The sequence below is a fragment of the Amblyomma maculatum genome, chromosome 3 (assembly GCF_055883805.1).
Source record: "Amblyomma maculatum isolate TAMU_Amacu chromosome 3, ASM5588380v1, whole genome shotgun sequence".
NCBI lineage: Eukaryota > Metazoa > Arthropoda > Arachnida > Ixodida > Ixodidae > Amblyomma > Amblyomma maculatum.
In genome coordinates this window covers 208507255-208535076 of record NC_139346.1, presented here as the reverse complement: position 1 = coordinate 208535076, position 27822 = coordinate 208507255, and the positions used below count along the sequence as shown (strand labels likewise).

Sequence of the window (27822 nt, the reverse complement as noted above, 5' to 3'; positions counted from 1 at the left end):
AACTGTGTCGTCCCGTGCTCGTTTTCTCAATGGGCCCTCTTTGTGTTATCACTCGCTGCATTCCCACCTGTTATCAAATAAGGCATATTAAACACGTTTTCTGTTTGCAGAATTTTATCGCTAGCTCCCCGCTGTCGATATCAGGCTCGTTATTTTATTTCTACCTTTCATGATTGTGTAGCGAGGTAATACTCTACGTCATTCGCGCTGCCTGGTACTGATAGCTCATGCCCTGTATATCATGACCTAAGCGGCCGAAATAGAGGCTAATTACGCAGACAGCTGGCGCATTCTTCGGACCTCATTCGTTGCGGAAGGATGAAGCTCTTCATCGTTCTCGCCCATTGCGTCATAGGTGAGTAAAAGAACATTTTTCCGAGTTATCCAAAAGCGGAAGCCGTCGAAGATAGAAAAAAAATTAAAATTCGCAATCCGTGACTTCGACGTTATTGTGGGATGCGCCGCGGCACGTCTTTCAGGGAGCAGAAAAAAATTGTTCGCCAGTCAAGATGCCGGAGAAGTTAGGCGTCCATCCGAATTTCCTCACTGCTCCCACTAGCGAAGTTTATAAATGCCCGTTGGGAATACATGTACATTGGGTAAAGCTTGAGGCCAAAAAATAATGAGGGTAACGCCAGTAACATCTGATTTGCTTACAGCATCGACCTGCTAAATCATCTGAGGAAGCACTTGCAAGGCGGGAATAAGTACTAAAACTTAGGGAAAAACAGATGCACTAAATAATTATTACAAGAAGTGCGTTAACAGTGGACAGAGAGAAGAACAGTTTACGGCAAAGTACTGGGAATAGCAGGGTAGTGGTGATCCTTATAGTCAGTCATTCTTAAAGCTTTTAAAAAATAACCCTGATGGTCATGTGCATGCTGCATTAACTGATAATAATCTGGCTTTGGCGGACACTGGACTATTCGGAGTATCGATTGCGACTGTGCAAATAATTGCCCGGAATTTATTTTTAATTATTCATTTTTATGCTCTTATAGCCGTAGTCTTGAAGACGATAGGTCGGAGACATGTATCAATCATTCCCAGGCATCTTTTCACCCCACTCCAATACTGGGACACAGGCTTTGAAAAATCAAAGAACGTATTCATGCATATCTTCCATTTTGGCAAGTGCAATGAATTCGGTTCTAATCAATACAGCATTTCAAATCGTGATCGAAACATGGTGCCTAGGGTGCATAATAAAAATATGTAATAATCAACTTGACCTGATCGCGTGACTGTGACTGCTATATCCAGGTAGTGCCAAATTTAAAGACAATGTTAAACGATCGGTATTCAAATTGCAGGAACATTATATGTTGCATGACAATTATTCTAATTTAAGAAATACCAAATAACCTCATATGATGTAAGTAGACACGTTTAGCATACCGTGTCTCATGCTACTGTTACCACGCTACCAAGCGCCTGCGCGCCGTCAGTGCGCATGCGTGAGTCGCCATGAGAGAGCCAGATGGCCAACCAGGGCGTGCTCGTGGGCGGCGCGCGGGCGGACGGTATTCCGGTATTCCAGTAATGGAAGCGATAACAGAGTATTCCACACGGTCCATATTATTAGTTTAGCGTTCAAAATAAACTTTGTGCTAAAGTTGTGTCTAAATGTAATTTTAATGTTCAGGTCATAACGATAAAATGTCGACGCGATATTAAGGACAAATCCTTCCAATTAGCCTTCTAAAAAAAAAAGGTTGGTTCTTTACTAATTTCTGCTGTCTGTACTGCCGACTGCGCGTCAGTAACTGGCGCATTGTAGATAAAATTGGATTGAAAGAACTTCACTCCAGTAGATTCAAACTTATGGTGACCTCGCTGAAAAGGTTGGGTTGTCGCATGTTTTGTAGTGGATGACGATGTGGCGTCTGGGAGCCGCCCACTAGAATCAGTGTCCTCGTTGGCATCCTTATTCCGCAATTGGTCTGGGATTGCGACATCTTCATTTCGTTTTTAGGCATTGTTTATCTGTGAATGCCCTGTTCTCGCAGAAAGTGGTCGCTCTGTGACTATAACACGGCACACTGCCAATTCCAGCCAATTTATATCTTGTATAGAGGGAGCTTCCCAGCGGCTTCCCACCATTCTGCGCCAAGCCACCAGCGATAAACGACGTAACGCAATCGGCGACGGGGAAAATAAAACACCTAGTATCGAGTGTTTGATCTAGCTGCGAGCCGGAGCGTCGCGGAAGACAAGATGGCCGCTGTTGCGCTGGACAAGATTATATAATTTGTTCCGAAAGTGATGGCTGCGTTGCTTCTGTGTTCTGAACGTCTGAACTCTTGCTTTAAAGCTAAGGCCATTGACAGTGACGACACTAGAAGAGAGCAGCGCAATTTGCAGAATTTGTGGCGCCCAAACGTACGCCATCGTCCGCTTCCCTTGTTCTCAGGCGCACCGTCGCTGATGCCTTACGCAGAGATCGTCAGACATCTCTCGAATCGCTTCCACCGTGACCGTCAGTGATGGTACAGTGTATCAAGTTCGACACGAGAGGCGAATAGACTGCTGTGTCGATTGCAGGCAGTGGCATAACTGCGACTTCTCTCGGAACGCGGCGATTCCGGCGTATCACTGGACAACATATGTCGCGTGACCGTCTTGCATGTTGGGTATGAAGTGAAACTGCAGAGTCGGCTGCCCGTCATCGCTCACGTTTGTGACAGCCCCAAAAAAAGTCGTGCGATGGAATCGGTTCAGCGACAGTCTGAACAAATAAAATCAGTAAGTGTGGCTTCAGCTGTCTGTAACGTGAGCGGGCGTTGCGACCCACGTGTTATGACGGCCTCAGATAAAGCGGCAGCCATGAAGGAAAAAAAGCTAGTTCGTCTGGGAATAAAAGCGGCTGCTTCCGCCACAAGGGTGCGCATTCGCCCAACTGCTGCCCATTCGTGAATGCGGAGCATATGTAGGAGGAAGGAGGCTGTCTTGGTCAGGCTGAACTCAGCAAAGTAGGTCGGACGTGCCGTGCTCTGAAGTGAAGAGAAAGTCGTGAGATAGGAAATGAGCGTTATATGAAACCCGCTAGAGGTGAAGGTGGATTCAAGGGGGGGGGGGGGGGGGGGGTTCTGTCATCAACGGCCGGAAAATGTGGAAACTAAAGCTATGTAAACAGCCGTCGCGTCCTAGTTCCCCTCTATTTCGCGCCTACAGTAACAGTATGAGTCTTGAAATTAAATGGCGTGAGCATCGCATGCAGTAAATTATGGTAAAGGCTGCAGGCAGTGAACTTCTCTGCCGGGGCTGGGTAAAATCCTTGGACATGATCCGTGTCGAGCTGGCTGTCATGAAACAAGGGCCTTGCTCATGAAGTATTCGTCAGTTTTCGAGCCCTTCTCTCCTCCATGGCCTCCTCTACGCATAAAGTTTGACCCACAGGCTCAGTGACGATTCCTGAATGCCCATCAACTGCAACTTGCGTCAAGAAGAGAGTCGATGAGACTTCATAGACAAGTTGGTGAGCCAAGGCATATTTCAATCTGTACATCACTCGAAGTGGGCAGCATCTATTCTATACCATGTGCTCAAGCAAGGTGGGTCGATAAGGATCTGCAGGAAATACAAAGCACAGTAAAACGCATCTCCTACTGACCCCCGAGCCCAAGCTCGCGGAATTCTCGCTGTTTTCAAGGCTGGATCTCGGACAAGTATGTCATCTGAAGACTTTTTATGAAAATAGAGAATGTTGACAGTTACAAAGCCTCAACGACCATTCCACGTAACCCGGCTCTTCTTTTTTTGTGTAAAAGTGGTAGTGGCTATTTTAGAAACGTATTTGGAAGAACTATTGTATGAACTGGATGGCGTGTTTCTGTTCTTCGATGTCGTCTTGATATGTGGGAAAGCAGAGGTGCAGCACGACGCTCATTTACAAGAGGTGCTCAAGAAAATCCGCTAGGATGGCATGCGGTTTAGTTTGACAAATGTTCGTTTTAGTCCAAAGTTTAGCGGAATCACCTTTAGTAAAATTTGTAATAAAGGAGTGATTACTCATTAACGTCCACCTAAGCGCCGCCATACGGCTACAAAGGAAAGATAATAGCTGTCTCATAATCTTCGCAGTTGAAGAAAATTTCGTCGCTGGTTCAAGGTTCGAAGCCGGGACCACCGCCATTCCGGGGCAGTCTCTACGTGCTGAGCTATACCGGGAAGGCTAGCGGAGCGCGACAGCGAATTATGCAATAACTCGAATTTGGAAGTGTGTTAATCCAAACCTTCAACTAACGCACTTTAAACTTAGAATTTGAAGATTGCTGCAATAGAGATTATGTAAAAATAGTTCCTCAAGTACTAATTCGCTTGTAATTAATGAAAGGAGAGTGAGAGAGCAGCGTTAATTGCCAAAAACTGGATTTTATTTCGTACGCTGTGAAGCACTCCCGAAGCTTGTGTGCGAGCACACTCTCGTGGCCTTCGTTGCAGGTGCACTTGCTAAGCGTTCGTAGGCGTTTTTAGAGTGCTCGTTTCTCTCTTCGAGTGCGATAGTTCTTCTGCATCTGGTTGGCTCCTCATGTTTATAAAATATCTATAAATATGCTAATGCGAACGCTAGCGTCCTCCTTCCATGGAAGGGCCAGGGTTCGGACTAGTGGGTAATCTACACGTGGTTTCATAGCGCACAGCACCGAAGGGAAACAACACGAGGGACGCAACACAACATCCGTCAGAATTGCATCACATGGAAAGGGTGACACATTTGGGAAGTAAATGAAATTGAAAACGAATTCTTCCTCCGAGATTCCAAGCAAACATGTGGTACGCGCGACATATTCGCTGAGTGCTCACAAATGACGTAACGAAATAAAGGCATAAGGTTTCATTACTGAAAACTTTCCTTGTGTGTGTGTGTGTGTGTTTTTTAGTTTCATGACATCAAAGCATTGAACAACGTGCATGCATTAAAGCATTGGGTAATCTCAGCGTAGCATGTATTGGACCGTTAATATTTTGAAATTTTGACATAAATTGTTCAGAGGTACACTTTATATTGTAGTGAGAAAACATTATTAGAAGAGTGTTCACTTTGGACATTAAACTAACGTTATCTAGGAAACATGCAATATTACTTGTTAATTTTCGATGTTATAGTTACATTGAGGAAACAACATTACTAACGTGCTTAATTTGAACGTGAAACTAATAGTTCTAGTATATGTTACCTTACTTGCTATTATTTGCGATTAAAATAAACAAGTAACTTACATAAAATAAAGAAAACGTTATTTTAACGTTCCGCGTCCTTTGAAACTTTATAGAAAAGCTTGCAGCATCATGCCAGTAAGTAGAGACCTTCAGCATAGCGCATACGGCCCTCGATGCCACCTACCATGTACCATGCGCCACTACTGCGCATGTGCACATGGTACCGACTTCACAGGTGTACCCAAGGCAATTCTTCCACCGTGGTTGTACTCATAGATGGCCAGCCCCGGGTGCCATCTTGTGCCGTCAGTGCGATCTGCAGTGCGCCTTTACGTCTTGCGGTACGCTCTGCTGAATGTATCAAATACTGAACAGAACAGCGCTAGAGCATGACCTGCACCCTGCTTTGAAATGTCGTTATAATAATGGCGGAGATCCATTTGTGTAGTTAAACAGTCTATATCTAATGGACAGTCTTTGTTTTGGACACACCATGATCTTGTTGCAGGCATCTGGGCACAGCATCCGGTGTTTCCAATGCGAGACAGGGTGAGCTTGGTTATCAAAGATGCCACTGAAGGCTACGTGGTCAGTCCTGGATACACGAATGGGACCAGCTACCCCAACAATTTTTTCGGCTCCGTGGAGCTCCTGCCCGCACATCCAAACAGGGTATGATCTTATCTGCACACGCTGGTTTGATCGCGCAACCGAATCTATGTTTTCTTTTAAAGCGGCTGCGTTAAAGCACCCTTTCCAGATAATCTGCTGCCGGCGTGGTCGGTGGGTTTCGAGCGAGAAAAAAATGTGTGGCACTTTGGACCACTAAAGTGCGATAAGGAGGAAGCCTTTGTTTTAAACTTCGCTGATTCCTGGTTTTACTGCGTCTGCTTGTGTAGGCTGTGTGGTGCAGCGTTCGCGGAAGCGCCAAATGAAAGGGGCCGCACGGACGCCTGGATCGGTATGACGCGATAGCGCAAGCTACCAGCCAACATATAACTTCAACCGAGCCGTATGAACGTGCCTGCGTGGCCTAGGGATAAGGTGAATGCAAGGGTGTTGGCAGGCTGATTGTGATATCACCCTCCCATATAAAAGGAGAGTCCCAAGTTGGGAGCTCCTGCCAAACGTAATGTCAGGAAGCCTACGTCCAGTTAGTGCTCAGCCATGTGAACTGCCAGCTACCGCCTCCAACGTAACGAAACCGTATTAAGGGTTACTCCTTAATACATCCCCTGTTAGGGGACGGGGTCCCAGGGTGATCCACCTTGGCCTAAAGTAGCCGTCATCTTGGGTGGCATCACTTGACCGACTGGCCGCAAAGTGTTACACCTGCGAACAATAGTGTAAGTAATTGAAGGCTTTCGCCTTAATAACGTACATGCCTCTGGCAATGTGCAGTCGCCAGATAACATAGTTACGCACAGATTAGTCGATAGCCTGTGTGATGTCACGAGATCACATGATATCGTCGAGTTGGCAGGAACTACCAATTGCAGTAGCTCTTTTGAAATTGAAGGGTGATGTTGAAATTATTATTCTTTCCGGACCCTTGGGTTCCAAGTTAACCTGCTTTGCAGGTCACCCACGCACGTTAGTACGGCTTGGTTTAAGCCAGGGTGTATACCTATATCGGGTAGTCTTTCACATAATCTGCTAGCTTACGACTATATTCTAATGAGTGCGTGGGAGATAATAGCGGCTCAGATTAAAAGGTTAGCGGCTAGGTGAGTAGGAAATTGCACGGATAAAAACGAAGGTCCACAACGTGGCCTCAGACGAGAGTCTTTAATGAGGCGCATCATACCCTTAAAGATAAATCTTAAGTAGCCGCCAGTTTTTTTTTTTTTTATCAATTGTCTAGGCCTTGCATTATGTTGCTGAGCTATCTAAAAGCAAAATAGCATTGATATGCTTAAGCCCAGCGGTGCAGCGGTGGCGTAGCGGTAGAACATCCGCCTCGCATGTAAGAGGACCGGGGTTCAAATCCCGGTGCCGCGCAATTCTCCACCGGATGACAAAAAAAAAAAACGTGTCGATGGAATTGCATATACAGGTTTGGGGTGCGACCTGATGCCGGTGAACACCTCCGGCAACGCACTCCCTGACCAAAACAGGAGTTGGCCACCCTGGTGCAGTATTGGCCACAACCTCCTATGATAAGCTCCATTAAACCCCGGCCCTCAGTCCCCAGCGGCTGCGGAACAACTGACCACGGCGGCGGTCAGACCTGTGACGCGGGGTGCTAAGAAAGCCTGGCTCCGCTGGACAGGCCGCCATTGGAAACTGACCTTGGCAACGTTTAATGCTAGAACCCTAGCTAGTGAAGCTAGTTTAGCAGTGCTGTTAGAGGAGCTAGAGGGCATGAAATGGGATGTCATAGGGCTTAGTGAGGTTAGGAGGCCGAATGAGGCATATACTGTACTGAAGGATGGGCATGTAATGTGTTATCGAGGTTTACCAGAGAGGCGGCAACTAGGAGTAGGTTTCCTTGTCAATAAGTATATAGCGGGTAATATAGATGAATTCTATAGTATTAATGAGAGGGTTGCAGGCATCGTAATTAGGCTTAATAAGCGGTATAAACTGAAGGTTGTACAGGCCTATGCACCTACATGTAGTTATGATGACCAGGCAGTTCAAAGCTTCTATGAAGATGTAGAATCGGCAATGCGAAAAGTAAAGACGCAGTGTACGGCACTAATGGGCGACTTCAGTGTCAAGGTAGGGAAAAAAACAGGCAGGAGACAAGGCAGTAGGTGACTATGGCATTGGTTCTAGGAATAGCAGGGGGGAGTTACTAGTTGAGCTTGCAGAGCGCAATAACTTACGAATCATGAATACCTTCTTCAGCAAACGGAAGAACCGAAAATGGACGTGGAAAAGCCCTAACGGAGAGACTAAAAATGAAATCGACTTCATAATGTGTTCAACCCCCGCCATTGTGCAGGATGTAGAGGTAATCGGGAAAGTTCGATGTAGTGACCACAGTATGGTGAGGTCCCGAATTAGCCTAAATCTGAAGAAGGAACGCAATAGAGTAGTAAGAAAGAAACCCATCAACGAATTAGCGGTGAGGGGGAGGGCAGAAGAGTTCAGGATCTTGCTACAGAATAGGTATTCAGCTCTAGCTGAGGATGGCGACATTACCCTAGAGGCAAGGAACAATAATTTCAGAGATATCATTACTGAGTGCGCGGTATAAGTAGGCGGTAGGATAGTTAGAGAGGATACCGGAAAGCTGTCTAAGGAGACGAAAGATTTAATTAAGAAACGGCAGAGTATGAGAGCTTCCAATCCAACAGACCAGATCGAATTGGCCGAGATATCAAAGCTAATCAATAAGCGCAAGGTGGCCGATATAAGGAAGTATAACATGGAGAAAATTGAGCATGCTGTAAAGAACGGGGGAAGCCTTAAAGCGGTAAAGAAGAAATTGGGCATAGGCAAAAACCAGATGTATGCGATAAGGGACAAGGCGGGCAACGTCATCACTGATGAAGAAAAGATAGTCAAAGTAGCCGAGGAGTTCCATACAGATCTCTACAGTAGCCAAAGTAGTCAGGACCATAATAAGATTGGCGGTAGGGAAAAACAGTCAGACGTTCCACCAGTGACGAAGGACGAGGTCAAGAAAGCACTAGAAACTATGAAAAGGGGGAAATCAGCTGGAGAGGATCAGATAACTACAGATTTGCTGAAGGACGGGGGAGATATCGTGCTAGAAAAACTGGCCACCCTGTATACGCAGTGCCTGGTGTCATCGACGGTACCGGAAGCATGGAAGAATGCAAACATTATCCTCATTCACAAGAAAGGGGACTCTAAGGACCTTAAAATTCACAGACCAATCAGCTTACTGTCTGTTACGTATAAGGTATTTACTAAGGTAATCGCTAATAGAATCAGGACAACCTTAGACTGCAATCAAGCAAAGGATCAAGCAGGGTTTCGGAAACGGTACTCTACTATCGATCATATCCATACCATCAATCAGGTGATAGAAAAATGCTCGGAATATAACCAGCCCCTACACATAGCATTCATTGAGTACGAAAAAGCATTTGACTCAGTTGAAACCTCGGCGGTGATGCAGGCATTGCGAAATCAGGGGGTAGACGAGCCGCACGTGAAAGTGCTGGAAGATATATATAGTGGCTGCACAGCAACCATAGTTCTACATAAAGAAAGCAACAAAATTCCCATAAAGAAAGGTGTTAGGCAAGGAGACACAATCTCCCCAGTACTATTCACAGCTTGTTTAGAGGAAGTATTCAGAGACTTGGAATGGGAGCAGTTAGGGATAAGGGTACATGGAGAATACCTCAGTAATCTGCGATTTGCTGATGGCATTGCCTTGCTAAGCAACTCGGGAGATGAACTGCAAATAATGATTGATGACCTAGACAGGAAAAGTAGAAAGGTAGGCTTAAAAATCAATATGCAGAAGACTAAGGTAATGTTCAACAGCCTCGGGAAGGAACAGGAGTTTACATTAGGTAGCGAAATACTGGAAGTAGTAGGCGAATATATCTACTTAGGACAGGTAGTAACCGCAGATCCGGACCATGAAAAGGAAATAACAAGAAGAATAAGATTGGGATGGAGCGCATTTGGCAAGCACTCGCAGATAATGACTAGCAGCTTACCGGTATCGCTCAAGAGGAAAGTATACAACAGTTGCATCTTGCCTGTACTCACCTATGGGGCTGAAACGTGGAGGCTAACCAAGAGAGTTCTACTTAAGTTGAGGACAACCCAGAGGGCTATGGAACGAAAAATGGTAGGGGTAACATTAAGAGATAGAAAGCGTGCAGAGTGGGTCAGATAAATAACTCAAGTTAACGACATTCTAGTGGAAATTAAGAAGAAGAAATGGACATGGGCAGGACATGTAGTGCGAAGAGAGGATAACCGATGGTCGCTGAGGGTAACAAACTGGATTCCAAGGAAAGGAAAGCGTAGCAGGGGGCGGCAGAAAGATAGTTGGGCGGATGAGATTAAGAAGTTCGCAGGGGTCAAGTGGATGCAGCTAGCACAGAACCGGGCTAAGTGGAGAAATATGGGAGAGGCCTTCGCCCTGCAGTGGGTATAATCAGACTGATGATGATGATGATGCTTAAGCCTACAGGAGAGCATACGACTAGCTCTTTCTTTGGTTCCGGACAGTCATTTTTTTTCTGTAACTAAGCAAATTACGATGTTTCCAAAAGCAATATACTAATACTACATCTGGCTGCTTTTTCAAAAAGCTGCACTTACTGTCCTTTCATGTCACGTTAGTAGCATCATGTTAGTTTCGAATTTCTTCTAAAATAATTTAGGCACGTTTAACACTTTATTACTTCAGAAATGGTAATAAATATGTTTCACAAGCGCTGCATCTCTAGGCGAAATGTTGCACAGATACCTGTAGGCTAACGTGCTGCTGTTTATGTACCAATTAACGCCACGTTATGCTGCTCAGTTGCAAAGGTACAAATTTTGTCTGGTTAAGTTCTTGAATTCCAACTCGCTCATAATTTCTGATAGTGCTACACAATCCAAGAAATAACAGAGTGCGCGTTTTACGACGGAACTCAACTTGCGAGGAAGGCAACTGTGTCTACCTTTTACGCGCGCTCTTTATACCATCACCCTCCATACAGGACACAACATGTAGTCTTAATATCGGGCTACAAGACAAGGCTACTACGCCGATGCGATTTATCGTATTTACTTGCATGAAACTGTAACCGTTCATAAACTGAAGGCCTCGTTCAATGACGCTACACCAGGTGACATTATTTGTTACTCAAAAATATTCATTTAGTTATAAAACGAGGGACGACTTTCTTTTCTGCTTTTGACGTCAATAATAATATTCGATGACACTTAACAATGACATTTAGTGATTGACTGACACGAGGGATGGTTTGTCACTTTTATTATGAGTAAAAAGCGCATCTAGCACTTGAGTAAATAGAGTATTGCAGCTAAATTCAGCTAAAGACGAAAGAGGCCGTTTCGTAGCTAGAATGACAGCATTGCACCAGACATTTGCCACATACACGCTCAACTCAGCTTTCTTTTTTCTAGTTCATAAAGCTGTACTTCGATGACATGGACCTGGACGCGCTCTACTACTGTGGTGGGGACAGCCTGGAGGTGTGGGAGACCCTAATTGTGACCAGTGCACAGGCGTTCTCCGTGTGCGGGAGGCATCGGCCGCGACCTTGGGTCTCTAGCGGTGGAAAAAGCGCCAAGATCGTCTTCAAGACCGACTCCATGCTGGCGGGCAGGGGGTTCAGGATCCGCTTCCAGGCTTCCAAAGACAACGGTCAGTCAGCCCAGCAGCGGTGATGTGGTAATGGTATCTAAGAGTTCCCTTTGAATTTCATTACATTCAAGGGATTTTATGAAACTTGTTCTCGGAATTGGATGATAGTGAACAACTAGCTTATACATTCTACTACAATATACAAGGCTACATATATGGCGCATACAGTGCACGCATGACAGCTGTAGGTCAGTGGATAAGTTATTCATGTCCTCCAAGATTATTTGAATGAAGTCTAAAAATAGCATAAAGCAGTGCGCGTACAGAGCAGCACGCAGACTGAGTAGGATAGATGGATCTTAACTACACAGGACCTCTCGTCAGCAGTACAAAAGAATAAAGGCAAGGCAATTCGACATCGTTCGCAAGCGATGTCGGCCACATTCATTGGAAGTAAACAGGCACGACAACGTGAGAACAAGATGCGGCAGAAAACCTCGCGGCATACCTTGTGGCATACAAAGCAGGCGCAATGGAATGTAAATGTGATCGTAATAATACTCTTGACTTGCCTAGAAGTCTGCCTACGTTTCGGGGTAAGCTGTAGTAACCAGGGCTGCTAGACTAAAGGCCAAAAGTAAAATTGTGGTCACCTATTACAACTGTTGGTCTTACAGATTAGATCTGTCCCGCTGTGCTCACTTAGTGGTCAGGGCACACAGTTGTTGAGGTTGAGAACACTTGTTCTATACCTACTGCAGTGGCCGCGGTTGAGGCAAAACGCGAGGCGCCCGTTAACTGTGCGATACCAGTACACACTACAGATTCCCACGTGGCTTAAATCATTGAGGCGAAATCCTTATATGGCTCACGAGGTGGCAAATATGAGGCCGAAAGTTGTCCACAAAATGTGTGACCTCCGGAATCGGTCCCATTCAGTTGATCACAGCAGCCGAGACTGATTGACAGAAACAAACTTTATATAATGTTAACGAGATAATGAAGAATAAAAGTGGTAAACTATAATGACTTTTAAAATAATAAATATTGAAAAAAAATGGTAACGAAGAAACAAAAATGAAAATAATCAAAAATAAATATAAAGATAAGAAATAGAATAAAGTAAAATGAATATAAGAACAACTGCAGACGTCGGAAAAGAAACGAAATGCGGAACCAGCTCATAAGCGAACTAGGCAAGTGACTCACAATGGTTTAGCGTTTCCACACGTGAGAAGACTTAAGTGCACCCGTGAAATTTTCCGGAGCCCTCCATCACGGCTCTGATAATGCTCGTGTCTTTTTGGGACGATGAATCTCCAAAAAGATATAATAAAGGCCTGCACAAAGAAAAGCTTTAAAGAAGTGGAAGAACCTTACATTACCTTTTCAGATTTTTTTACCTGCTTTCCAAGCACAACGTATGTAAAGCGCGATGCTTCACGGAATTATACTCGCACTGAGGTGGGGAAAGGAAGAAATATATTACTTTGAATGGATATCCGCTACATCCGGAGAACTGGAAGCATTCTTCCTTCACCGTGGCCTACTGATCTCATCTCAAAGTCACTGTAATGTACACAGGTACCCGCAATGCGAACACATTTAAGTTGACTACAATTTATGTTTTTAACGCGAGTGTTGAAGGCTCCATTCACCGAATGCCTGGTGACACCAGCGACGGAGTTGTGAGCAAAAAATCACGAGCGTGGCGCTGTCAGGTCGTAGTTGGCAGTGGGTTTGGCCACACACAGACTGAACTATAAGGTTGCCTGAAGTTATATTTGGCAAGAGCTGTCAACTAGGGTTTCTCCTTTCTTATGAGAGGGTGATGTCAGAATCAGCCTGCTAGGAAGACCCTTGCATTAATGGTACCAATCAGTCACGCAGGAACGTTCGTACGCATTGGGTAAAGCGGGCTTTATACGTGAGCTGGTAGCATATACGTTATCGCGTCATACTCTTAAAAGCGGAGCTTATGTGTCTCCATAATTTTTCAGCAAGCGACTTGTGGAAACTTAATGTGCAGAACCTTCTACCTTAGAGTTACTAGCCCTGCAGAACACACTGTAGCACGCGCAGCGGCTGCAAAGCCGCTGAAATGAGAAGTCCGCCCACAAAGTACATTTAAAGTTGGGCCCAGAACTAGGACAACAAAGTGTGCACACCCTTCTGTAGTGCGCGTGTGTAAGATGTATTTATTACACCGTGGTAGTGCGACACGATGTGAAGGGAAGCGCGATTGCTAGTGGACATCTTCTGAACTGAACAACGGATGCATATAGTCATGTAAAAGCAAAGAGCTGCCAAAGCAACCACAGCGTTTCTTCCTCGTAGTTTTCTCCTCTACCGGTGGCTTATACAGCGATGAGTCACGAGTATGCAAGTGCGCTCTACCACATGCAAGCGTAGTCCTTTCGTCTCCGGTGTGCAGAGCTGTGCGCCACCAACGAGTACCAGTGCAAGAACCGACAGTGCATCCCACTCCTCGAAATGTGCGACGGCATCCTCAACTGCGCGGACGGATCGGACGAAAGAATTTGCACAGCTGGTGGTAAGCACTATGCTACAAACAGCATTAACTAGCCGCGCTCGCTGCTTCTGTGCCTCTCATATGATGCCGACGGCCCACATCACTAGTTTGCTGGTTTACGCTAAACTGTGTGGAAAATTCAGGGCAGAATGTTTCTACGCGGAAAATTTTACTGCAGTGCTTTATCTTGGCAAATATAGTATTGGATGGAGCGATTCGTCTTGAAGCAATCCCATTAAGACAGCGTTCCACATTTAATTTCAATTAAGAGTAAAAGTTCTCACGCGAAATAATCTAACCAGTTATTTCAGATTCACAGACGCGTTCGAAAATGTGTCATACATAGGATAACTGGAACATCTGACGCCCCTAATAGCGAGAACAGATTTGCCATTAAAAGCGCAGGCGAGCTCAGCGCGGCAGAGCTGGCGTTGACGTTCGCCCTCGTGTGCAGTTGCCAGAGTGCTCAGGAACATCGCGAAGGTGCCGTGTGGCACGCCGGTGCACCGTCCCGTGACGGAGCAGGAGGACAGGGTGGTCGGAGGCCAGGAGGCGGCGCCCCACTCGTGGCCCTGGCAGGTCAGCATCAGCTCGGCCGACTACGAGGTGATGGGACACTTCTGCGGCGGATCGCTCATCTCTGAACAGTGGGTGCTGACCGCCGGGCACTGCTTGAGGTCGTGAGTGACTTCTTTACATTCCTATAGGGGTGGCCGCTTTCGTTTTTAGACACCAGTCACCGGTGCGGGCAACTCTGCGGAGCGTAGCGCCCACTCGGAGCATTCTATAGGAGTACGGGAGGCGCCGGAATGGTGATGGCTGCCGATTCACCTTCTAAGCGATAAAGATCACCCCCTGCAGGAATTAGAAGCTCCTACTGATGATTATCAGTATTGCACTGCAACTAAATCCCATATAGAAGAGGCGAAATTTCCACAAACACGGGGTTGATTATGATACATGTTTGATCAAGAACTTCTCTGTGTTATTATTGTTATTAGTTTATTATCACCACTTGAAGGTGTGAGTGGAAGTTCGTGCCTCATGTGACTGCGTAGGCGGCAAAAACCAAATGACAGAATTGAGAGAATAGGGGAGATTAGAACACGATTGATTCAAACGGGGAACTATACGAGTTGTTCAGACAGCTGCAACATGAACGGGAGCAGAATAAGCGTATGACAATGCCCACTCCACAAGTAGGAGTAAAGAACACACTTCTGATTACTTTTAAGTGTTTGTCCTCTGAATGGATAAGATGCCAATAAGAACCCCGCAGCATCTTCACTGCATGAAGCGCAACAGCACAATTTATTTTCCTTTGGAAATTGGTTGTCTGCTTTCAAACTGAAACTACCTGTACCACAGAAGCAATTTGGCAGCCTTTAAAGAAAGCAACCAAAGTTAAAAAAAAAAAGGTGGTTGTTTTTTTATGACTCAATTAACAAAGTTTTTTTCGTCATTTTTTTGAGGAGGTATTCTTCCGAAGCTATGCAGGAAACATAAATAAGAATAATAATTAAAGATACACGATTAGGCGAATTAGGTGCATTTTGTTCAGTGTCCAGCGGTTAACTGTTATAATGAGTTTCGCAGGCTGTCTAAAAGCAAAACAAAGGCTTTGCTGATAGCGGTCGGAATACATCAGTTGCTTTTTTTCTTCCGAAGGAATTCTCATCTAAGCACAGAGCCCCTTAGGTGGTTGCTGCCTCTTCGAGTGCAGCGCTTGTAATGAGCAGATGCACACTACAATTTTTCTTGCAAACTTTTGTTTCAGTCGCAGCGCACGAGACGTTGTTGTGACTCTTGGCGTGCACAGCCTCTTAAACATCAGCGATGTCATCACACGGCGAGCTGAAAAACTTATAATACACAGTGTAAGTAAGAAGCTAAAAGCTATTTTTTTTTCCACATTTTTTGTGCCAAGTTAAAGAGCTGTTACTTAGAAATACGTTTACCCGCAAAAGAGAATAGTTTAGCAACAGCGTTACCAACTTTGTAATATGCCATAGTTCCTCTTTGTACGAGGACCTAGTCTGAATGAGGCTTAATAAATTACCGAAACATATTTCCCATATCTCGAGCAAAAATTGAGTAGCGGACAAGCTAAAACATATTTATAAACGAGAGAAAATTTACAGCCTATAAACGTACATTTAATTATGAAATATGCATTTCGAAAAAGGCGTAGCTCATTCTAGGACTGCTCATAGATGGTGATAGCCGCACTGATGTCTTGGCGCCTCCGGTATCTGAATTCAGCTTTCCGTATAGATTTTCGTAGCTAGCAACATACAGCGCACACGGCTGCCTGAAGCGGCGAAGAACTCCGTCCTGCCGAAGCGTTGAGTGCGTCACGTGCTGTCTTCCCCTCCCCTTCTTCCAGCGGTCCGCGCTGTTCATACAGTTTACTACAGTTCTTAATTTGCTTTCAGAGTCGCTGTGATCAGTTGCTTCTCTTTCCGTGTCAGACAGCGTGTTCGAGAAGCAAACGATAACCAACTGAAACGAGTTCAGAATCCAAATGGCGGCCGGTGGATACCAGACGTGATAGCACCTCCAGGAGGCCATGAAAGAACTATAGACGATCCACAAGTGCACCCGAACCTCCTCCACATGTAGTAGGCGCTTTAAAACGCTGGGAGAATATGAGGCTGAATCGCAAACTCCGCTTGAGAATAGCGACTCTCACTGAACAGGATGCCAAATACGCTGCATATTGTAGATGAAGTTAGCGCAGCAACTTTGACGAAGACTTTGTCTTCTTCAAAGTTGTTGTGCTAATTTCATCTACAATATACAGAACCAACTCGCCCGACAACACGCACTTTTACGATACATGCTCGCGCAGACGAACTGGGCTATTCTATATATGCAAATCGCTCAGTGACACACTAAGAAACCAAACGCGCCAGCAACTTTCTCTAGGTGCGTTTAAATGCGAACACTGCGAAAATGCGCGCACAAACGGACAAGCACCGTGCCTATACTCATTCACTTCAAAATAGGTGAATGAACATAGATCGCCGGCACACGCAAAAAGACTACACGCCCGGCCACGAATTCCCGGTCAAAAACTCGGAAACTGACGCTGACTTTACGCTAGCCAAAGTCCCATTGGCCCTCGTTCACATTAGGTGGGGCAACACACCTCCAAATGCGCGCCCAGATTACATTTAAGATTCTCCACAACCTGACAAATACTTCAATTGAAGGACTGACCGAGCCAATGGGAGGGAAGGCTCCCACTGGCATGGACATAAGCACGCGTTTTTTACTTCTCAAACCAGTTCAAACGTTAGCTCTTGAACAGCGCAGGCACATCTCGCTCACGAACTGCGTCGGTAACTCACTGAGCACGTGATTCCACACTACCTCGAACCACACCTCGAGTCCGTGGGGTTTTTGGCTCCCACACAGTTCGCCTTCCGACCGCACAAGACATTCTCCTTCACCTCAAGTCCTTAACGCATGAAAACACACGCCAAACACCAGGGCCATAGTCGCGTTTGGCATCGACAAGGCGTTTGTCATCATTACTCACCTCCAAAACGGCACGCGCATGTGGAACTCTATTGCGGCCTTACTAACAAACCTAATCGCCAATGTCAACGTCGGTTCGGCAACAATCGCTTTTTCCCGCTTACGAACGGAGGCACATTTCAGGGTACGGGGCTCTCGCCTCTGTTGTTTACCATGCATGGTCATGGCGTGACTCGTGAGAGCTATTGTTGACATTCCCGACCTGCACTATGCACTGTATTCAGATGACAGCATCCTGTCAAGAGCGACTTGTGCGGCGGCAGAAATTCCCGTCGACCAAGTTTGAAACCTGATGGTGTGGTCGTAGTAGGAGGTGATAAGGCCTCACCGGTTTCCTGCGGGTTCGAACCCTCCACTGATGTCTCGAAGGAAACATTTCCAAGATAATAATGTTCTGCAACTGAGAAGACATTAACGCGTCTTTCCTTTTCTTGTAACGTTTTTTCTTTCTCTCTCTCTCTCTAGCGGCATTTTCTCTTCTCAAACGAATATTCCTGGCACAAAGCGGCCGGGTTTACGGTAGTAAAGACGGCAATATCTAAAGCACCGCATTGGAGACTGCCCAATACTTGCCCAATCCTGCTATGTGTGTACGTGCCATCTGTTATGAGGTCAAGAACAATAACAAACGCAGCTCGATTGAGTCCGGCACTGGCAGCGGAAAATGTATCTGACCTGTGTATTCTGGTGCAGGTTCAACATTCTTTGCGAGTCGGAATTTTTTTCTGGTGGATACAGTTTACGTGGATGGGTTCTCCATATATTCGGTGACAGGTTCTCCTTCATTTGCTGCTTCATGTTTATAATACCATGGCGACATGCCGCTATGAGGACATGAAATAACAACGAGCATACTCACAGGAATCTGAGAGCTAGGAAGCACGGGCCGATCAGTGGCATTGTGCGAGTGGAGGAGTACCGTCGCAAGCAATTATATATCACGTTTCGCTCACGACAATTTCACCGCACATCCATCCCTAAAAATTACAATCTTTATGACTTCATTATACCTATGCTTACCGCTTGACACGTGCATTTCTAAAAATAAGAATGCTCTATGCCTGGCTGTGAACATATTTTGTACGCCCCGACATCATTTCGGGTTAGCTTCTCCGTGCCTGCATGTGGCACCGGCACGTTAATTATGCACCTAGAGAACAAGTTTGTGCTTGGTCCCATGTGAGAAGCCAGAAACTGTCGAAAAAATTTATGTGCCGATACTTTGGTCCATACAAAATCCTGCGCCGTGTAACTGGCGTCACGTATGAAGTGGATCCCGACGGCGTTAGCCAACCTAGCCGTCGCCAACCTCACTCCGATGTTGTGCCCATTGCCAGACTGAAACTTTACTTTATCCGGTGATGTGTGATGCCGTGTTGTGACACCGCGTGTTGATTTCCTTGTACTGCCGCACCTGGTGCTTCCGTTTTTTTTTTTTTTTTTTTTTTTTTTTTTGAGGGGAGGGAATAGTGTCATCTGGTTTACCAGCTGGCAGAGAAAGAAGAAGGAACTCGCGCAGTTTGGGTGCTACGAGCACTGACCACAGGCTCTCAGCTGAGCTTTCTCTACTTGGACATGTGTGACTATATATAACGGCTGTTTTCGTTCAAAACAGCTACGTCATCATGTTTCGTTGCAAACGCGATTGGTGTACTACTCAACCTATACCGTTCCCGATGCTGAGACCCCGTAATCGACAGCGCCTCTCATGGTCATGCGCAGTGTACAAAGGAGCAAAAATAAACAGGTGGCTTGTATGTTTTCTGAAACCTCTGAATAAAATGGAATCAATCATTCAGTCAATCAATCAATCAACGGTTGCAATGCGAGCCCGCATATTATATTCATAAGTGCACTGCAAGATTCCGCTTCGTGTCACAACGCTGTGACACCTGTTTGAAACTTTGCGATGACACAGCCAGTGAACGTACGAGTCTTCAAAACAATTTCAATGCTGCCTTTTGATGTGTGTTTCCTAAAACGTTGAGCAATATTCGGCCGTATCGTCGGAAATGTAATAGCACGTACAGTTCACATGCGTATTTGCATGGCCGAAAATGTGTAAAAATGGTAAGTAATGCCCTTATACGGTATATGAAAACACATGGGAACCAGCTATAAAATCTCATTTATCGTTCGCCACTGTTTCTGATTTCCAGAGTTTTTCGGATTTGAACAAGAATTACGACCTCGCCCTCATTAAGCTCAACGTTCCCGTCAACTTCACGGAAACAGTGCGGCCCATCTGCCTGCCTCGGAAAAACGACGACCTCATCAAACACGGGCAGTGTTTCGCGACTGGCTGGGGACAGACCAGAGGTGAGTTTAGCCGCGCTGAGCACAGTTCACGCGACTGACAACCCTGCAGTGTATTTGTAGCCATACTACGGTGCTGCGCCCAAATAGGCCCTCGCCAAGAAACAGGTGGTCAGGGATCAGTTATTAGCAAGAAATGCGACTTCGTGCCGTGAACTATCAAGTTCGCCTCCGGTGACACCACACGTAGATATATGTGCATTACGTAGCTTCGGCATTTCAAGTAATTTGAGGTGCGCCTGGTCAATTAGTTACTTATCTAGAAGGAGATTCTTGCCGATAATGGAGGTCATTTTGAAAGATAGGGAGGGATAGAGGGAGGGAGAAGGAGATAAACATTTATTCAGAGCAGATGTGAAATATTCGCCCTATGTGAGCAGCTTCCACAGTCCAGGAAGCCGCTAATCACAGCCATCTCCCTAGGCAGGTCGACAGTGGTCATCCATGCTGGGTTTGACAGCTAGGTCTCCCGCTGCTTTTCGGTAGGTTCTAGTCCCTTGCATGCGGTCCTTTGCCTCCCGACACCTTATGTTGTGGTATGTTTGGCCATGAACGCAGCCGCCAGTCCGGTCATTGTTTGGCACGTTACAGAATGTGCATTCATATATCTGTAGATGATTGAAATCGTATGTTGTAAGGTGCCGTGGACATGACTGTTGCTTTGGACTTCTCGGAGGCGGGGGGGGGGGGGGGGGGGGGTGAAGTTACAAAATTGATGCCCATGCCTCTAATAGATTTCAGAGCTTTTTGCGAACTTGAGTAAAAACAGCAAATGTCATCGAAAAAAAAACACACACAAAAGAGAAGAAGCAAAAAAGATGATAGTGGCATCACAATAAGTTCCTGAACCGATTAGGACGCTAATTATTCCATGGTTCCGTCCTCCATGCCGCAGTAGGTTTGACCTCCAGTCATCCCAAATCCTGTGACCACCTTGTGCGCATAGTCCGTGTATCGCGCCAACTTCATTGTCATCATGTTGAACGTGGGGTCGAAAAATAAGCTCGCCAAACGTCTTGAAAGGCATATACTTAAACATTCTGCAATGACTAGATGTCGTGACATCTTGCGTGCCTGCGGAGTCGAGCAATAAGCGGCTGCATAGTAACTTATGATTTTATTATAACGCGGTGTATGACGTCATATACAGAAGAAAGCAGCCTGGTGGCGATCATTCGAGGCAACGCAGCAAATTTCTGCTAGCAGCGCTGGATTCACCACCCTTTTAAAAAATAACGATGCTGCGTAGTGTCGTAATTCTCAGTCTACAAGCAAATCCCTTATTCCACCTCCCAACTTCTATTTTTCTATGTGGTAAGGAGAACCATTTTACTCAGTTTCGAAGACCTTTCGAGCCATTAGTCCCGTCGTGGTGGTGCAGTGGCCAGAGCGCTCGACCACTGTGCCCAAGGATGCGGGATCGAATCCCGGCCGCGGGGGCCATTTTTTCGATGGAGGCGAAAAGCAAGGCGCCTATGGGCTATACGATGTCAGTGTACGTTAAAGAACCCCTTGTGGTCGAAATTTCCGCAGCCCTCCACTTCGGCATCTCTCATAGCCTGAGTCGCATTGGGACGTTAAATCCCCGAAACCAAACCAAACCAAACAAAACCAAACTTTCGAGCCGTTGTAAGTAGTTGGTAAGGGCGCCACTATTCAAAAAACAAGCCATGCATTATGCTTACTTTCGGCAATGACGGTACAAGACTCATTGTATTTGATTGCATTTCAACTGTCTTCAATTTTTTTTCTCCCTTTCTTTGCCTCTGCTGCTTGTGTGGCGCCATTGGAGTAAATATTGTGGGTGGGTGCAGCATTTTGATTTCTGGACGCAGGCATAGGTTAGAGGTGCTCCTTTATATTTCGGTGCCCAAAAGTACACCTTCCTCGGTGTTACCCGGAGGCTTTATACCGAAGCAGGCACTTTGTTGTTGTTGCTGCGGGAATCTTGTTGCGGGATGAACTGGACTCCAACCTGACGCTGTCACCGACTTATTATCGGATGCCCTTGGGTACGGACAGGTTTATGATTGGAAGGCATTAATAAGAACGACGAAGTGACACGTGGAAAATTTGTTGCGCGCGGCATCTTTTATCTTTTTTACGCTATAGAGTCGGCGCTGTCGTCTTTGCAACAGAGATCTTTTTCTCTACAATTGCAAAAGGCATAAACGCAATCATCACCAGCTACTTTAGGACAAAGGTCTCAAACTCTAACCTCCGGCTAACCCTGTCCGACGTTAGCTTGAGTAATTGCTAAGCTCAATTTGCTCTTCAGTTACCCTGCTACGTTTGCCCTTTGTTGGTTGGCCTGTCAAAGAGGTGGGAAATTAGGAAGTGCTAAGGTTACGAAATCATATCACCCCGCAAAAATCAACGTAACTAAATCACGCGCAAAGTGAATGCAATGTACGGATGCTTTATGAACTCCTCCTCTGCTTTCTTCTGTGCAGGAAGCGGAAGTTTCGGCAGTCTGAAGCAAACAGAGATGATCGAGTTGTCTTTCGAGGAATGTCGGAAAGTCAACCGCCTGGCGTTCAGGGAGCTCCGAGAAAGCGACACTTTCTGCGCCGGCGATCAACACGGAGAAAACGGCGTTTGCCACGTAAGAGAAAGTTGAAGGATTACTGTCATAATGCACTGGCACGTTACCATAAACAAACAAAATTATGGACCTTCGTAAAGCTTATGCACAGCTAGAGAAAAGCGTTTTTTTTTTTCATATTTCCTTTTATTTTATTACAATGAAGTTCACTAGAGTTGCATCAACTTTGCCGAGGAAAATGAAAGTTAATGATTTTTTTCTTTGCCAATGATAACTGTTTCAGTAGGTTTTGACCATAGGCGCCTCCACATAAAAGAAATTTAGAGGATGAACTTTGAGCCCCAGCCTAAAAGTAAATGCTAATAGCTCATTCACTACAGGATCAGTTACAGTGTTTGACGACTGATGCGTGGTTATATAAGAAAAATAGCTATGAATAAAGAAAAAATAGAAACAATGTTGACGAAACTTCTTAGTGCGCACCGCACAGCCAGGAAACGCATCAAACCGCTCCACGCGAATGGGCCCATATGGTCACTACCACAAAAGGTACTGACAGTTCGGTACTTAGGGGCCGCGATCATTTTAACGAGCGACGACACTTTATTTTGAGTGAGGAGTGCGTTGGATCACCGGCTTTTTTATTTGAAGTTTTTCTGAACGGTCTTTAGCACATGCTAATTCGAAGCCAACAGTCAATAAAGGATTGCATTATATGTCTTCGAACTGTCAAATAAAATCCTAATACAGACCACATTTTTCTCAGTTATCGATACTTGATATATTGCTGATATATATTGTAAGGTCACGAGTTCGACGAGTGCGTATGATTGAATTTCAGCTAGCAGGATGGCGCAAAACGAGATAATACACTGGAACCGTGCTTCTTTTTTTCTTGTAAGCTTTGAAAATAAGTAAAAGAAAAATAAATAATTTTACTGCTTCTCGAGCCAATGCAAGTCAGAATTTTGACGCACTTCAACAGTATTTCAAGACAGTTTCTCTCCTGGCATTAGTTTTTTAAAAGGCTCGACTATAACTTTCCAACTATTTAGTCGAAAAGCCCCTGTAATAAAATTTTCATAGCCCTAACATTTCGTGATAAAATGTGCGTGAAATAGTATCGTTGTGCCGTGCGTTCCACATACAACTAGCTGCACAAAAAAAGCACCTAATGTAAGAGATATAGATGCGTTCATTATGCGGGCAAGCTAGTGTCATCTGCTTCCTCAAAGCTTTGCAAAATGATGTAATTCATGTTGCAAATTTGGATTCAGTAGTGAGAACAAAAAGATAACATCAACTTTGGAGTCATGTGTGATGGCTAACCAACTCGGACGTTTTTTTTTTTTATTTTTTTTTCTGGCTAATAAACTAACTGCAACTACGCAAGGTATATTGCACCATTAAGAGAGGCAGAGCAATGAGAACATTGCTTTGCATTTTCAGTTTACAATAGTTTGGTTTTGACATCCTTAACTTAAGCCTAAAATTGCAAAATAAAAACCAGTTCTTTTTTTTCTTCGCGTGCCATGCCGCATCGAGAAACTCGATGCTTTGGTTCATCTTTTTTCTTACGACATGCACGAACAGGCATGCATCTGTGCCTGGCTCAGTCGAAACTTGGGCGCACCATCCTATATATGCCTCTTTTTCAATCACAGGACTCCCGCTGCCTGTAAATGCAGATATTTGCAATGCAATATCAGCTTCCAATATATAATAATAATAATTTCTTATATATACTGGCATCATCTGCGTACATTAGGTATTTCGCATCTCAATAGATATTTATTAGATCATTTATATACACAATAAACAAGAGCGGGCCTAAAATACTGCCTTGAGGAATACCTCTGGTGATATGTTTTAAATATGAGCGGCTATTGTTTATTTCAACGTACTGATAGCGATTATCAAGCCATCATTTTATAAGTTTTAAGCAGTACCCTCCAATGCCATATGTTTCAAGCTTATCAAGTAGAACAAAATGAAGGATGCAATCAAATGCTTTAGTAAAATCAATATAAATACCAAGGACAATGCTCTTAACTTCAAATTGCGATAAAATAAATTCATTTTGATGGAGTAGGGCTAATTCCGTAGATCGTCGTTTCCTAAATCCGAACTGGGCGGGAGAAATTAGGCTGTACCTGCCAAAAACTTGAAAACAGGTATTAGCTTTTCGAACCCTTTCGAAAAAATGGGTAATATAGAAATGGGTATATAATTTTTAATATTATTAACGTCACTTTTCTTGAATAATACCGAAACTCTGGCTATTTGCATCCGTTTAGAAAAGATAGTGCTTGACAAACAGATATTAAAAATATAGGTAATGTACGGTGAAATTATATCAAGCACGTACTTGATAGGGCGAACTTGCATGCCCTCTACATCGTAACTTGAGCTTTTTTTTTTTTGTGTGTGTGAAAAAAAAATTGATATCACCTCGTGCTCCGCAAAGGGGTGAAGAAGAAGTAAAAATGAATTTCTGTTTGGAATGAATTTGCTATTATTACAGGACGCGCTGTCATCAAGAGAGGTTACAAATTAATCATTAAAAGTATTCGCAAGAACACTCCCCGATACCTAGTTGCCGCCAAGTAATAGCGTTTGTACTCGTGGAGCTGATTTTTCGACGATTTAAGACATCATTTAGCTTCTTTCATAAAACATCAGGTTTCTTCAAGCAACCCACAAATTCAGCATGAAAATAAAACTTCCTATGCCATTTTAGCTCTCTATTAAGCTTGTTCCTAACCACTTGCATTCTTTTATTGTACCTGGATCCTTAGTCTGGATGAACTTGTGATAGAGCACATTTTTATGACGAATTCGTTTCAGCGATTCAGGGGTTATCCATGGTTTCCGTATTCTTTTACCGAGTTTCAGTCTTGTTTTTTTTTTTTTTTTTCAGGAAAATTATTCTTATATATTCGAGAGACTTCATCGATAAACTTACCGTACGCGATTTCAACATTATCTATTTCTAAAATTTGCTTAAGGTCGCACCGTAGTAGTTCGTCTCTGAAGCTATCTAGACGTGTTTGAGTAATATTTTGAAAATAAATGTACTCAAGCTTTTTGTTTCCTCTAAGATTATATTTTCTTAATAAAAAAAAAAAAGATATTGGAAGGTGGTCACTAAGATCATGCGACATATATCAGCTCCACCACATGGTATTGAAAGTTGTAAAAGTCCGGCAGGTTTATGCATTTTTAAACCAATGGCGGTGCGAAAGCGGTACGATATTCAAGTTGAACAGCGCGTTTAATGCTCTTTCGATTAAAGTCAGCCTCCATCCTCCCAGTCCGTTCATGTGACGTTTCAGTAGCACGTATTATCGTCAGCCTCTCCAGTTACCTCCTTCTTGTCGCTTGACTACATTTTCAGGATCCATACACTCAGCATAAAAATTTTGCTTGGCAGTTTAGCATTGAGAAGATGGCACAGTGTTTAAACGAATATAATGCAACGCTTTATATTTCATCTGTAGTTACAAGGTACTTTTTTTTTAACCCATGTAAAAATTGGCTTTTCACTAAAATTTTTAAATTTGAGATGATTCCATCTCCTAACTACTAGAAAAAAATTTATTCTTAAATAATAATAATAATAATAATAATAATAATAATAATAATAATAATAATAATAATAATAATAATAATAATAATAATAATAATAATAATAATAATAATAATAATAATAATAATAATAATAATAATAATAATAATAATAATAATAATAATAATTGTTTCACAGAAAGGGAAAGGCACAGTACCTGTCAAACTTGTTTCTGTGGGCACCTGAACTGCGCAGTAAGGGAAGGGAGGAAGGTTGGAGGGAAAGTGGATAGATGAGCGCTCATTTTTTATTTCAAGCTGTGTACTGAAAATTGCCCTTTGAATTAAAAAATGAGTATTTCAGCGTCAAGCTTTCAATACATGTACCTTGTTATCTCCCTTCTTCTGGTCTTGGTCCTATCTTGGTCCTGATCGGACAGATAGTATCTCAAATAAATAAATAAATAAATACCTAACTTTTTAATTAAGGCTGAAATTTTTTATTTCTAATTCCATGGAAGCCAACAGATGATCTCGAGCGGCCTTCATCAGCAATGTTTGCATAGGAGGGCAGAAAAGCTATTCAGGATTCAGTAATTTCTTCATTTGCTGTTTAACAAATCTCAAAAGCGACATTTTTTTATTTGTGATTTACGACTTTTTCCAAGACATCTGCAGTCTTTCTTGCAAACCGAAGCTACATTCCTCTGCGTTGACGCATTTTTTCATCACACACAAAACAAAATTGTAAAAAAACAAGAATTTTGAAGGTTCTTTCATTTCATGTATACTCCCATCTGAATACACGCATATTGCGCTGCTTCTCGTACTTAAACGACCTAGACATGCACACGGCACTCTGTGCAGAACCAAAACTTCGAGCCGTAGTCTTCAGACGTCTCTGTTCTAGTTCCATGGTGCAGCAGCCGTCAAGGCCTTGATTATGGTTGTTAAAAGTTATCACGAAGACCTTTTTTTTCAAAGTGCCGAAAACATCCTCTTCGCAGGGGGACAGCGGAGGTCCTTTTTTCTGCTCGAGAGACGGTGCTGCATGGAGCGTGCAAGGAGTCGCCAACTCCATACTCAAGACCACCGACCTCAACACCCTGTGTGGCGGCGGCAGCGATTCCTTCTGGAACAGGGTCAGCGCACACCTGCCTTGGATCAAACACTCCATGCGCTCTCTCTAGAAAGAGGCGCATCAATTGGCTAAATGTGAAAAAAATATATGCAGCAAACGTTCCTCTCGCCTCCCTTACTTGTCATTGACCATAATGTCTTCGTCGTTTCTACAGAGACTGCATTTGTGAAACGGACAGTTGAAACGTGTTAGTTGTTTAAGGAAAAGATGGAGGGCAAACCTATATGCCTCGTTCCGACATCACGCGGCTGAAAAAAAAAAAAAGAAAAAGCCTTTCGAATTACTAATATATTTTGTCAGCTCTTCCATTTCATCATCCCAATAAAATCAGAAATACATCTGTCCTTTTGAGTTCCTTTGCTAATTATAGTACTAATTATGCAGGATATGGGCCAGCATGCATGTGACCTTTAGCATGATTTCTTAAACGTGACATTGTTGACGCCGACCAAAAACACAAAAGACAACACATGACGTTTGCTTAACAGTCCGTTCCGATCAGACTAGTTTTCATCAAACTCTCGATTTCATCAGCATACCTTATAAAATGTTTTCATTCGACAGTCGCTACTCGTTCCGTGTTCGCTCTGCGTCATTCTGTCGAAATGAAACCAAAGCAAATCATTATTTTTCATTCGCACCAAAAATAGGGCCGGAAAAAAGTAAGTGCTGTTTTATTCAGTTTCGGGAGTTCCTATCGCCCGGTGAGTACATGGACAGGAGCGGCGTACACATCATCGCGCTATCCCAGT

General features: G+C 44.1%; 1 protein-coding gene across 1 annotated transcript; it reads left to right on the top strand.

Annotated features, from left to right (window-relative positions):
* Positions 1–208: 208 nt before the first annotated feature.
* On the top strand, positions 209–27172 carry LOC146197558 (chymotrypsinogen B-like). The gene is made up of 9 exons (XM_084596492.1): positions 209–355; positions 5675–5838; positions 11245–11485; positions 13860–13979; positions 14413–14638; positions 15736–15835; positions 19661–19820; positions 22271–22422; positions 26937–27172. Exons 1-9 carry the CDS (start codon positions 319–321, stop codon positions 27117–27119), a joined length of 1383 nt encoding a protein of 460 aa, XP_084452618.1. The 5' UTR covers positions 209–318; the 3' UTR covers positions 27120–27172.
* Positions 27173–27822: the final 650 nt, after the last annotated feature.

Coding starts and splice junctions, on each gene's coding strand:
- LOC146197558 (XM_084596492.1), top strand. CDS start 319: ATGAAGCTCTTCATCGTTCTCGCCCATTGCGTCATAG. Junction 5,839..11,244: donor TGCCCGCACATCCAAACAGG/GTATGATCTTAT, acceptor TCTTTTTTCTAG/TTCATAAAGCTGTACTTCGA. Junction 22,423..26,936: donor GAGAAAACGGCGTTTGCCAC/GTAAGAGAAAGT, acceptor TCCTCTTCGCAG/GGGGACAGCGGAGGTCCTTT.